Source organism: Crocodylus siamensis, chromosome 8 (genome assembly GCF_052110815.1).
Source record: "Crocodylus siamensis isolate JL-2025a chromosome 8, ASM5211081v1, whole genome shotgun sequence".
NCBI classification, from domain to species: domain Eukaryota; kingdom Metazoa; phylum Chordata; order Crocodylia; family Crocodylidae; genus Crocodylus; species Crocodylus siamensis.
Window position 1 is genome coordinate 18,755,968 of NC_143402.1, and position 12,764 is coordinate 18,768,731.

The 12,764-nt window shown below is 47.3% G+C and overlaps 1 protein-coding gene across 6 annotated transcripts in view; it reads left to right on the plus strand.

The window, feature by feature from the left end:
• Positions 1-12,764, plus strand: part of LOC149858153 (ligand of Numb protein X 2-like) — a 47,341-nt gene that overhangs the window by 20,667 nt on the left and 13,910 nt on the right. For all 6 annotated transcript variants that reach the window (XM_090061262.1, XM_090061259.1, XM_090061258.1 and 3 more), the window contains 6 exons: positions 854-1,080; positions 3,065-3,261; positions 5,712-6,080; positions 8,949-9,125; positions 11,543-11,717; positions 11,911-12,121. In XM_090061262.1, the coding sequence (XP_089917388.1) occupies positions 854-1,080; positions 3,065-3,261; positions 5,712-6,080; positions 8,949-9,125; positions 11,543-11,717; positions 11,911-12,121 (1,356 nt within the window). The remainder of the gene's footprint in view (positions 1-853; positions 1,081-3,064; positions 3,262-5,711; positions 6,081-8,948; positions 9,126-11,542; positions 11,718-11,910; positions 12,122-12,764) is intronic.

The window sequence follows — 12,764 nt, forward strand, 5'->3', positions numbered from 1 at the left end:
CCTTGCAGGCAGGACTTGGCGTGGGAGGGCAGAGCAGGGGGGTGAGACTCATTACTGCCACTACCACTGGAACCCCCTATGCCAGCCATGCCACCAGCAGTGCAAGGAGTTCACTAATGAACACGGGGGGTGAGGTGGGGCACACTGCTCTCGCCTTCTCCCACCACCAGCTGCTTGTGAGCTGGGCTGCAGCTCTGCCTTGCTGCCGTAGCTTCTGCTGCCACTGCCCTCGCATCACAGCTCTACCCTGGAGAGGAGGTGGGGTGGCAGGCAGTATCATCTGTATCCCCCCCAGCCCCCTGACACATCATCATGCCACACATCAGTCTCTGCAAACTCAATCCTCTTGCGTGTTTTGGGTTTCGTAGGAACCGTAGTTCCCAGTGAAGCCTTGAATGGTAGAATCATGACTATTGTTACTCAAAGGTGTAGTTCATGCACTCAATCCTTCTGCTCTTTTGGAGCCAATGGAAGTACTTGCTTATCCTTAGAAAATGTATTCTCGCCTTCACTGGGAGCTGTAGGGCTTGGATGGTAAATATTTGAAAAGAAGAACGCCCCTTCCTACTGCCCCTTCCTCAGATTTATTAAAACAATTTGATGAGGAAATCTGCGCTCCAATTTTCCACACCTCTGTCTTTTCAGTATCAATTTGAGGCCCCAACGTGAAAGAATCTCTGTTTGCACCAACTGTTGGAAATTGAGTGGCTGACACAACTTCCAGGCTCTGTCTGGAAACACCGTCACCCCCCCTTACACACACACACACACACACGCTTGTGTGATAGGTTTGTAGTGTAAACAGGGATTGTCATGGCTTGTGTTGAATGGCTGATCTCCAATTCCTCTCTAGGTGTCTTGGCTTCAAGAAATACAGATCTGAACTAGAAAGAAGAAAGAATCCCCACTCCAAAGGGAAGGAAGAGCCTGTTGTCATTGTGGACACAAGTACTGCCAAAGAGCCAGAGCTTTCAAATGGAGGGTCATCATTGGTGGCAGAAAGCTCTATGGCAGCTGGTGTATCTCTAGGGACAGCAGAGCCTGGACTGGTTAATCCAGCATTTGAGGAGGGTGAAGAAGGTGGGACTTTCTCTGCAAATATTTATAATGTCTCACTTGTATGGCTTTGCTTGGTATGAAATCCGATTCCGTTTCAGATGTTTTTCTTCCAATGAGCTTGTCACCACACTGGCTGGTACTGACAGTTCCTATATGCACACATGCGTGGTCTTTCAGCTCCCTGTCTTGGGCCATTGACGCTAACAGTGGTAATGTTCCTTATCCCCTCTCTGTTTCTCCATTAGAGAGATGTGTGTGTACAGCAAAATCATTTTGCAGGCCCAAGGTAGGGTGGCATATGTCCTACTGTCACCAGGACAGTCCTGTTTTAAAAGCACCTGTCACACGCATCCTATTTGTTTCTTCAAATGAATGATTTTTTGTCCCATTTTCAGACACCTTCAGTCTCCAGCCAGGGAGTACAATAAGGGCTTGCCGGTCCTTTAGCATCCTACAGTTCTGCACTCCATTGTGTATACACATGCGTGCGCAGGCACTCTCTGGCATGATCAGCCGAGACAGGGACTTGGAGACAGATGAGTGTGCTGGAGAGCAGGTGTGGGAAGTGGAGTGCTGCAGGATGCTGGAGCAACTTAGACAGTGCTCCCATCAATGCTTTTCAGGTTATCCCATTTTGACACTAGGGAAATTCAGCCCTGCTAGCGCACAGTTATCCATGCATAAGCCATGTGCACTGCACCAATTAAAATGACAGGTTAGGAGCTCAAAAATCACCTCCTTGCTGTACTGCAAGGACACAAAGTGCATGCCTCTCCCTAATGGCCACTAAGCATTTAAACAGGCCAAACAATTACTACAAGGAATTGGCTCCAATCTCATCTTGATATTATGTTTGCCCCTTTGAAGAGGCAATTGTCTATTTATTACAGATTTATGAATTAATATTTCTTCTCTACTTATAACAAACCGAACGAAGTTTATGGCCTATACTAATGCTTGGATTAATCATTGGAGGAGAAGGCTTGTTGTGCTGCTGGTAGCTATCGCAGCTTAAAAACAGCACTGCTTGACTAAACCTCTAGAACGCTTGACAGCACATTGCAGAATCCTTTCCTTAAACTTCTGTTTGCCTAGACAAGATTGGGCTGGACAAAGAGGGAAGCGGGAATCTGTCTGCTGACAAACCTAGGTAACATGTAGGTTAGCTTGGCTCTGCATTGGAGTTTCCCCAAGTATCCCCAAGGCTCCCTGTTTACACCATTGTGCGAGAGAACTACAGCTGTACTTGGCTGCCATTGAGATTGCTTTCATTGCTACATACAAAGCATCTGGCTTGTGCGCGCCGGCTGCTGTGATGACAGCTTCAACATAATTTGCCAAAATGCAGGGAGACCTAACAATTTTCATCATCAGAATTCTTTGGAAGCATTAATTAATCCTCAGTACTCCTATGAAGCAGTACATGTTACTCCTATTTTAGAGAGAAAAGAAAGGCAAGTTGAAGCAGGGAGATTAAATTACATGCTTAAAATCATATGCCAGTGCACGGTCAGATCTCTGATTATAAACTCAGGAGTGCTGAGCTCCCAGACTGCTTCCTTTCCCCTGAGACTGAGACCAAGTCCCTTTCTCTAATGGCCCGAGCGTGGAATTTAGGACCTTTTGGCTGCTAGGCCTAATCAATTAGACTTTTAGTAACCCAACTGACATGAAGAAGAAACATCTCAAAATGGCAATTTACGTATCTGTTTGCTAAAGCTATGTTCCCGGTCTTGCTGCACCTTGTGACAATTGTCTTTGTAGTAAGTGAGCACAAGTTGGCAAGTGGTAGGGGAACATCTAGGAAGCTAGCTTATTAACTATTCTTTCTTCTAAGTGCCCTCTGCCTACTCCACTGTCTGCTCCCCCACAACCATCTTTGAGCACGTAAGCAAAGCAAGTCCTAACCGCATTGAAAATCCTGAATTATGTGAAATTATATGAATAGACTCAGAAGTATTATGTACATTCATGTTGCTTTCTTTCCTCCAATTTTCACAACCAGACCTGCCTCAGAGAGCTAGCCTTGTGGCCGAAACCAGCACCATTGAAATTCAACGAGAAGATCCAGAGGAAGAACTTGGAATGAGGATAGTTGGGGGTAAAGATACCCCTCTGGGGAACATTGTGGTTCAGGAAATCCTTCGGGATTCTGTTGTTGCTATGGATGGACGAATAGCACCTGGAGACCACATTCTTGAGGTAGGCTTGTCTGTTGATAGTAGGATTCCTGCTCCCCAGCCTGCCCAATCCAGTGCCATGGCACCTGTTCCAGCTGGTCTGAGACTGCGCCAGGAGTGCTTGCTCTGGCCAGTCTGAAACGTAAACTGCACGTAGCGACTGCTCCAGCCAGTCCAGGGCAGACACCACATGTGGCACAGTCTCAGACCTGCCAGATCCGGTCCTGGATCTGGCATGTGGGGAACCCTCAGACCCCCGTGCCCAGCATGCTGAATCCAGCATCTGATCTAGCTGGACTGTGCCAGATGCAGCATCCTGTCTAGGACCTGTGGTACATACGGTGCCTGCCCTGGACCCGCTGGAGTGGGCATGATGTATGGCTCGCATTCTGGACCAGCCAGAGAGGGCATTGGATCCAGCATTGGGGAAGTGGGGGTGGAGAGGTTGGGAGCAGGATTGCCACACACATCTACTCTGGGACCCAAGTTGCATCTCCCAGGCCCTGTGCCCAAGGCCAGTCCAGCATGCACTTGTGGCATGCGGGTCCACTTGAGACCCAGGGCCAGCACTGGGAGCTGGATGATGCATCTTGGCCCCAGGCCTTATGTTTGAAACCCCTGACCTAAGAGAAGCTTACAGCACTTGGCAAAGCTGAGAAGATGTGGTTGTGAAACCCAAAGTTGCTCCATATAACTTGACTCTTCTTTGCTGGGTTGCAGTCTTACAAGAAAAAGCTGTCTCGTGACTTGGTGACCCTTCTTCCTTTGTGGAATTTGTGACCTGACAAGAACAGGTTTCCTGACAGTGTTCAATTGCTTTTGAGGTTACTGGAACCAAGATGCACCAAGTGACATTTATAAAGTAGAATCTGAGCACGTTTCTACCCCTTGAGAGGTTGGATTGGTTTAAGTTCTGTCTTTGTTCTTATTTTTGACCTGACCAGACATTTAAGGGTGCAGATGTAGGAATGAGGATTTACTTAGGGTGGTTCAAAAGGGGTACAATTCAGAAGAGCAGTCCTTTTAAGTTCATCCCATTGACTTAAAAACCCCTACTTCTGTCCAAAACTCACTTTACTCCCCATTGTTGGAGAAATAGTTCTGATTCATCAAACTTAAAGTGGTTTAAAATATTATTCTAGATATTTTTGGCTGTGTGCATTAGATAGTTGTAGGGTGTTTTAGATTAGGGTGGGCAAGGGAATTATGAAGACTCCTCACCAGTGAGAATCCTCTTCCAACAACTCCAGCTCCCTCAAACAGAGAGCAGTCCAGCTAGAAGGCCTTACTCACCTTGTTGTCTTTCTCCATGCAATATTGCTGCAGTTGCATTCTCTCAAGCGGATTCATCATAAGCTATTTAAAGCCTTGTAGGTGAAACCCAGCATAAATTAAATATGCCACAAGTCGTATTATCAGCATAAATAAATTAAATACAACTTGAATCTAGTAGGCAGCCAGAATGGAGCATAGGACACAAGGCACATGGCGCTATAACCTGCTGAACAAATAAGTTGCCACATTCTATATCAGCTTCTAAATAAATAAAAAGCTCTACACAGGGTGCATTGAAGTAGTCTAATTGAGGTAGTAGGCAAGTAGTATGCTACTAAAGCCTGAATGCAAACGAAACTGCTATTACCTTGTTCCCAGCCAGCATTACTGTTGCTACTAGTTGATTCTCTGACAACCAGTGGAAATATAATCAGTGCGTGTTGGATTACAAATTGAGCAATGACTGGCTGAGTGCACCGGGAGTGGCAGACATAATCAAGTCGCTTCCCCACCCCAGCCGACCAACGTAACTTCCATCTCGTCTGACTGAGGGTCGTGTACCTCCTAGTCTTACCTGGGCAGTGATTAAATTATTCAACACCTCATACTCCTTCAGCCCAGCTTGCGCTGGGTCTTGGAGTACCGACGAGGATGCCACCCATGTCTCCTTGAACCCCACATTCACACTAAGTGGCAACAGACTAGAACCCTATAACACAGCACCACTGGAAGGAAGAAAATTACCCCAAACAATCTTAAGAAGATCCTGAAGATCCTATCCATTTTCCAGACTGTGGAGTAGTCTCTCAAGGGAAATGGGGTGAGGATGGATGTTCTGTACCTTAAGGCTTTTACTGCAGTAGGTACCAGAAGGTACAAGGTAGAGACCATTTATGCAATGGCTTGGAGTTGGCTGTGATGTTTTCTATTCTCTGATTTCTGTCCTCTGTCTGGGGGCTGTCCTGTTGCAGCGGCTGTATCTTGCCCCACCTGCTGCTGATCTTCTGCATTCCCCATTAGAGAATTCTGTCCTCTGCACTTGCATCAAGAGTAGCTGATTGTGCACCAGAGTGCATAGTGCACAGGATGGCTCTTCTACCATGGAGGGTTACATGCACTCTGTATGCTACTAGCCATGTAGGACTGTCTGTCTCTCGGGTTGTGTATAGATTCCAAACAATGGGTTCTCTCCCGTAGGTGAACGGTGTCAACATCAGCAATGTGACTCACTGCCAAGCGGTCTCTTTGCTGTGCCATCCAGGTTCTGTTCTCCACTTCGTGATCCTACAGGAGAAGGGGTTTTCCCCCAGGACTGTCCAGCAGGACTCCAGCCCTGCTGTAAACCGGGAAGTGATTCATGTTACCCTGATGAAGAGAGACCGATCAGAGCCCCTGGGAATCAAACTGATTAGGAAAACAGATGAGCCGGGAATTTTTATTCTAGATTTGCTGGATGGAGGCTTGGCAGCCAAAAATGGGAAGCTGAGTCGGAACGACAGAGTCCTTTCTATAAACGGCCAGGACCTGAGGCAAGGAACACCCGAGACTGCTGCACAGATAATCCAGGTAATTTACAGTGTGGAGGAGTGGTTGGTCTCGTAACTGCCTATTTGCACCACCAGTACAGCACTTTGTTTCTGACCCAGGGGCTAATGAAAAGTGCTTGAGCAACCTGGATACTCCTGAGTAACTATTTTTGGGAGAGTGGCTTCCCTGCAGATGTAGGGATTACCGTGTTCTAACGCTGATAAAAATGCAGGGTGGGAACCTACCCTGAGTCAGCTCTGACGGGGTTGTGATGAGTCAGTTTTCTATGGTGGTTTAGTGCACCCATGGTGACCTGGTCTCTTTGTAAAGGGTTACACGTAGCCTTTCTGCAGATAGACTGTTTAGACACAGTGCATATGCGTGTGACAGAGAAGGGCCAGGGCTGTGAAATGAAGCCTCTGTCGCTGCTTGATACTTGATGGAGAGAATGATCTGCAGAGAGGTCTCCGAGGCTGACGGCACAGAACAGAAGCAACACAAACTGATGTTTATATTTGTGAAGCTGGTTGTAAAATTCCCCGAGCAAGCTATATTTCAGAAGGGGACAGAAAAGATGTACTGAGATGAAGGACTAACTGCAAGGCCTGAGATCATACTGTTAAAGTCAGCAAGTGTCAAAGCACTGGTTCTAAGACCGCTACATATAGATCACAAATCCAGTATGTTGGTTGAACTCCTGACAAGAGTTTAAATTGTGACTCCTGAGTGCAGATTTAAATCTCAGGTATGGGACTTTATCTAGCTCCCACTAAAAGCAGTGAGAAGAGTCCCTAAATGACTTCAGTGGGCTAACTGGATCCAAGTCAGGATTGACCTTAAAGGGATATCCTATAGAATTTTTTAGGCGGCTCAGCTTTTCTGGGATCTAATTTGATTTTCAGTTGAGACTTGCTGCACTTCATATGGCACATTCCTTGGAGAAAGGATTCTTTCTGTAAGATGCTATGTACACCCATGTTGCATGTATAAATAACTTGGCTTCTTGAGGATGGAGGCGTGAGAATCCCCATGAAATACTGCAGCTTGTGAAGAAGACCATTTCTAGAATGTAACTAATGCCTTCTGAAGCAACCCTGGAAGTATGGTTGTTCAAGATTTCCCTGGGATGTCAGGACTCTTTTATTCAAGTAGAAATTCCAAACTGTTAGTCCTTACAGGAGGTCATAAGATTTGCTTCTGTTACAGCGACATCAAGCATATGTTCTGGCACCAGAACTACTCAGTAGGACCACACATTAAACAAGAGCAGTAACTGGAATTCTTTTACCTAGTTTCAGCTGTTGCAGCAGATAGGTGGGTGTTCGAAGAAAAATCACAAAGAACACCTGTGGCTCTAAACCTCTGAAGTGTTGAGGTACCCCTCATTAGACTTAGCTCCTTGGTTTTCACTTGTTTGTTTTTGGAATATGGAGAAATAATAGAGCACTTTTTCTGTTGCAAAGAACCCAGTAAGATCACAACAGGACAGGATGTTTTTAACACTATGGATTCCTAGATGAAATTTCTGGGTTTATCTTGCGAATCATGTACACCTAACAGTGCTAACATTGTGTGGCACCCTTGAAAGGATCTCAAGGCCCCTGCTGGAGAATCACTGGCTTAAAGGGTAAAGCGTCAGTCCCTCTTGAGATTGGAGGCTGAATTTATAAGTGATACTCGTACCTCTTGAGTATCTTAAACTTATACGTGATACTGGAGCCTGGAAAGTGTGTAGAAAGTCAAGTCTGGTCAGGAGAGTCATCCCCATCACTGACACCTGACTTTCAGTCACCTTCTGCTGTTGGTTTGCCTGGGCCTGGAAGAGGGTGTGCACTTGTTACACGTATTGTTCAGTGGCACAAGCTCTGTCATACTGCTGTCGCAGCAGTCAGTAAAAGTTACCAGCTTCCACCCTCCATGGCCCACTGTAACAGGGGGGCCTTCTTGAGGCCGATTTGCCTTTGACCCGCCCACCTTGATGATAATTAAATTAAGATGTTAATTAGGTGGGAGGCTGCCCATTTCTTGCCCCGATGCCAGGGGGCGCCATCTGCAGCTCCGTTCCTCCCCTACACTGCAGCCCAGGCCTTGCAGATGGCATCCGCTAGTTGTTAATCTCTCCGGCCCCACTCTGGGCCCCAGAATCCTCCAGTCTGGACCCCACCTGGATCCTTCCACTCAGGCAGCCCACTCCACCTTCATTCAAGCTGCCTAACTCCCTGAGCTGTTCCCCCTTACAGGTGTGGTCCCCCCCAAGACCTTTTGCTACACAGGCCCGGGCCTCACCTCCAGGCCAGTCAGAGCCCCGGTCTCTGAGCTCTAGGCGTCTCTCGCAGTGGGCCCCTGGCCCTTCGACCCTTCTGGTCCTGGTCCCAGCATTGACAGTCGGGGGATTTCAAGACAGGTTCCAAGTCTATAGCCCCACTGTCTCTCCAGGGTCCACCTTCCAGACCCTACTAACAGGTAACTGACCCAGTTGTGGGAGCGGGGGTTATTAAGGCGCCCCGACACACCTTTTACCAAGGTGGTAACTGGCCTGGCATTTCCTGGGGGCTCCCGCACCACTGAGAGCCCCACCAGGCCACATGGCAGGGTGCAGTTTTAGGTCATGCCCAGGACCAGGAGCCTCCTAGCCATCCTCTACAGCTCCTGCTCTTACCTCCAAGGATGTGCCAAGCAGCCCTGCAGCCAGGCAAGGTCTCTGCCTGGCCTGCCGGCACTGAACTGCTCTGTTTATATAGGTGGCCAGAGATCTACAGTGGCTGCTGCAATCAAGCACCTGCCAGCTGGCTGGCTAAGTCCTTACCATGGCAGGCCCCAGCAGTGCCCTGCCACACCCATAGAGAGACTTGATTTTCCAGGGACACTGCAACAGTTTCAAACTTATCCCTTTTGCTTTTCTGGCAGGCCAGTGAGACGAGAGTGAACTTTGTGGTCCTCCGGCAATCTGGCACACAGCTGGTAGATACTGTTGATGATGGCAGCACACCCAGCAGCAGCAGCAGCAGCAATGGAGAGAGCCCAGTGCACCATCGAAGGAGGCCTGAGCAAACTTACTACCGCCGCAAACCTAACTACCAGAAGGCAAGTGCTGTCATAATCAGTGTTTTCTGTAGGTCCAATGGTCTGTTTCTCAGGTCTATTCATTTTCCCTGAGCACACTGAAAATATGAAGCTTACTACAGCTGTATGAGGAGCAGAGTTTGGTTCCAGGGCACTTTTCCTCCTTCAAGTGTTGCAAACAGTAGGTGCTGGTGACTGGCAGTGCAGTGAGTTGTGTACAAGTGCATGGAAGATCCACTACCTAGCGAGTACTGCAGTAACCCTCAGTGGACATTGAGATGGAAGCCTATTTTAACGGAAGAAAAATTGTTGGCCAAGACTGCAAGGTCAACTCAGTTTTTGGAAGGGACCTCTGGATATTTAACAGCACCAAAGCCAGTACATTTATCACTCAGTGCACTTCTCTGTCTGTAGGACTGCTCTCCCCTTGTGAAGTGGAGAAACAACCACCACCATTTGGGATTAGGTAGCCTTGTGGCCTGCAGTGAAAGCTCAGCCACCAAAGCTGAAGCATGATGCTTGTGCAGCTTTACTCCACCAACGTAATTTGCTTTTTATAGGGCTGTCAATTATTCTCCATTAATGTGCACAATTAACACAAGAACCGATTAACATGTTAATCATGCATGTGGTTTTGGAGCCTGCACCTGGGCTGCCCTGCCCTGCAGCTGCACTGCTGCCTCTGGGCCGCCCCGTGAAGCAGCGGTGGCAATAAGAGCCATAAGGCAGTCTGGATGTGGGCTCTGGGCAGCTGCAGCAGGAAGGTGGGGAGGGGTTACACCCAGGCACCTACCCACAACCCTCATCCAGGGCGCTGAGCAGTCAGGCTGGCAACACTGGGGGTTCAGGGAAGGTGGTGCTGGGCTGCAGCGGGGCTGCTTGGCATCCTCAGCACCAGGGCAGGTTGGGACCACCTGGCACCTGCTGAGCAAGTAAGGAGAGAAGTTCAGGCTCAGGCCAGGGCAGGGCTGGAGCAGCTGCCCACAGCCTGGTCTGTAGCCACCACTGCTGGGGTGAGCCACCACTGGGGTTGGGGGCAAGCTCTAGGCTTGGGGCAGCTCCATGGAGACCCCACTCAGATTGGGCATCCTGCAAGGATATGTGGGGGTCTGTCTTCCCCAGGCTCCAGACCCCCCTGTGGGCAACCCCCCATTCCAGGCTCTAAACCCCATCCACCCCCCCCCCCACTCACACCCAAACATACAAAGTACCTGCGTAATTTTGAGTTTTTCTACTTATAATTTTGAGTTTTTAGCTGTGCAATTAAAATTGCGATGAATTGTGACTACTATTTTTTTTTTTTTTTAATCACAAACAATTTTTTTAATTGTTTGACAGCCCTAGTTTTTTACCTTCCTGTTCCCTATTCTAGAAAACTCAGAGCTTGAACAGGTTGGTTGTTGTGTTGCTGCCTCTGACAGTTTGTTCATTATTTAAAACTACCAGTTGTATAAAGATGTTTTTCCTGAAACACTTACTGCCCGGCCTGTTGTGTTAAGATTCTGAGTTCGCAGGTTCTGAATTGGTGGCTGCCAGAAGTAATTTGAGTCTGGTAGCTCTTTGCTGTATAAATTGTATTCTAGTATCTTCCTTCCATTTCCCATGCATGCACACATACATGCTCTCAGTCTAAACCCTCGCTTACTCTAAGATCCATAAAGCAAGCGCTGTGCTTTTTAGCAAGTGTTGGAAGAGGGATTTTCAAAATAACTTGCCAATGGCCTAATCGGAGTCAGTGGGAGTTTTGCAGCTGACTTCACAGTTGAAAGAAAGTAGATTTAGGGCAATGCTAAGCTGTTTTGAAAAATCCCTTCCTTTGGTTTTCATTTAAAACAGTTAAGTTAGTAGAAACTGTCCTTTTATCCCATGCAGCAATGCCAAATATAAAAAATAAGCCTCCACCTTTTCTTTCCATGATGTGCCTTATGGTATATTGAGTCTGGCAAAACAGAAGGCTTGCAGATCTGAGCTCCTCTGACTGAATAAATACTAAAGTTCACATGAGACGCACAAGCAATAAGTGTTTAGGATTGGTAATGATATGTGGGAGTTCAACTTCACTCTGTGTGTCACTAGTTGAAATCCATCCCAATTAAAGACCTGATCAAAAGCTGGTAGCACTTTATATGTTCGATAGATGTTGTGACAGATGTTAGTTGCTTTCCACTTTGAGTCTCCATTTTCTCCCAGTAGTGAGCTTCTAGTAGGAATAAAGGGTTGAATAGTTGTGGAGACAGATCCTCAGACTTATGGCTGAATCATCTTGGCAACTCTGTGATAGCCTTTGTCTGTTCTGTGCAGAGAGCTTTGCTGTCCAGTCATGTTGGGGCTTTCTCCAGCATTGCATTTATAGGCTGTTCTAATCCTGCCCCAAAGTTGGGGTGTCCATAGGGTCTGTGCACTGATGAAACCACGTATACGTTTTCCTCACTTTGTAGGAGCTACCTCAGGGATATGCTAGCCAGGAAAAGACTGTTACCATAAAAAAGGAACCAAAGGAATCTTTGGGAATAACTATTGGAGGCGGAAGGGATAATAAGAACAAGCTGCCTGTTTATGTGACAAGTGTGCAGCCCATTGGATGCCTCTTCAGGGATGGCAGGATCAAGAGAGGTAAGGTAGCTTTCCACAGCCTCCATACCCTGCTCTCTTTACCTTCACTCAGTGAATGAGATTTAGAGTGCAAGTGTAAGTTGGCAGCAGGTCCTGCGTGAGGACCTGGGGCAGATGTGCATTTACTAACCATCATGGAAGGTTAGTAAATTCACTTGGCTAACTCCCCCTAATCTATTCATATCATCAACAGGAGATGTGCTCTTGAGTATAAATGGCATTGATTTGACTCATATGAACTACTATGAAGCTGTGTCAGCACTTAAATCCAATGCTGCTTCCCACGTACTGGTACTGAAAGCCCTGGAGATCCTTGTACCAGAACCCACAGACCCATCGTCTGAGAAAAGGGAACAAGGATTCAGCTGGTCTCCCCTTTGGACCATGTGGCTTGGACTACCTAGGTATGTTTGTTTGGTCTGTCTCTATTTTGCCTCAACTGACACTTCAGTAAAGTGAATCATCAGTTACCTTTGAACAGTCAAACTTGCCAACATGCCCTCTTAACAGAAAGCAGGAAGAATCCTTACTTGTCTGTTTAGTCTTTGTAAAACAAATTAACTTAAGAGGCTCCCCCCGCCCTTTGGTATTTCTGCCCCCCATCACTTGGGAATATTGCCAGAGTTCACCGAATGCTTTCTCCAACTGCATCTGCTGCAGGAGATGGGGACAAAAGCAAGCACATGTTTTGTACAGGAGCTATTTTATTGCGCTGTATGTTTTGGTGGCAGCGTGCACACTGCAAACAATTTGCCCGGAAACATCACGAAGCCGAAACTCTCTGGTTGCTCTGAGCTGTCCGATGGAGATCAGTGCTCTGACATTGCTAGTTTGTCATTTTGTGCAGAGACGAGCCTTCCTCTGGGTATCTGTCTCTTGTTAGTCTCAGCTATATAACTTGTAATATTAGGAAAAATGATGCTAATAATTAGTTTCCCTGCCAAAGAGCACTGGGATAGAGACTTGCCATGTGCTGGTGCCAAAAGCAGTGGGAACTAGCCTGCTGAAGTCCAGGTGGCAGATTTGAGAGGGGACCCTTTAAGGTTT